At 68.2% G+C, this 292-nt stretch overlaps 1 protein-coding gene across 1 annotated transcript in view; it reads right to left on the bottom strand.

Annotated features, from left to right (window-relative positions):
- The window catches only part of LOC113942086 (sodium/nucleoside cotransporter-like), a gene marked incomplete at both ends in the record, with an annotated part of 1,419 nt that overhangs the window by 891 nt on the left and 236 nt on the right, over positions 1–292 (bottom strand). Inside the window, one exon of the mRNA XM_027633229.1 lies at positions 53–133. Within this exon, the coding sequence (XP_027489030.1) occupies positions 53–133 (81 nt within the window). The remainder of the gene's footprint in view (positions 1–52; positions 134–292) is intronic.

Raw genomic sequence — 292 nt, 5'->3', positions numbered from 1 at the left:
CCCAGTCCCTCCCAGTCCCTCCCAGTCCCTCCCAGTCCCTCCCAGTCCCCACCGTATCCCGCCAGCACGGAGGCCCCCAGGACGATGATGAAGGTCTGCACCAGGTCCGCGAACATCAGCGCCGCCAGGCCCCCTGCAGGCCACGCCCCCTCCGTCAGACCACGCCCCCTCCGTCAGGCCACGCCCCCTCTTCAGACCACACCCCCTCTCCTTGCTTGACCACGCCCCTTCCCTCACAAACCACGCCCTTTCCCCCTTCCACCTTTAACCCCGCCCCCCCCAAAATTCCCCA

The sequence above is a fragment of the Corapipo altera genome, unplaced genomic scaffold (assembly GCF_003945725.1).
Source record: "Corapipo altera isolate COAL_440 unplaced genomic scaffold, ASM394572v1 59054, whole genome shotgun sequence".
NCBI classification, from domain to species: domain Eukaryota; kingdom Metazoa; phylum Chordata; class Aves; order Passeriformes; family Pipridae; genus Corapipo; species Corapipo altera.
The sequence above is the reverse complement of the archived record's forward strand: the minus strand, read 5'-3'. Positions and strand labels throughout refer to the sequence as shown.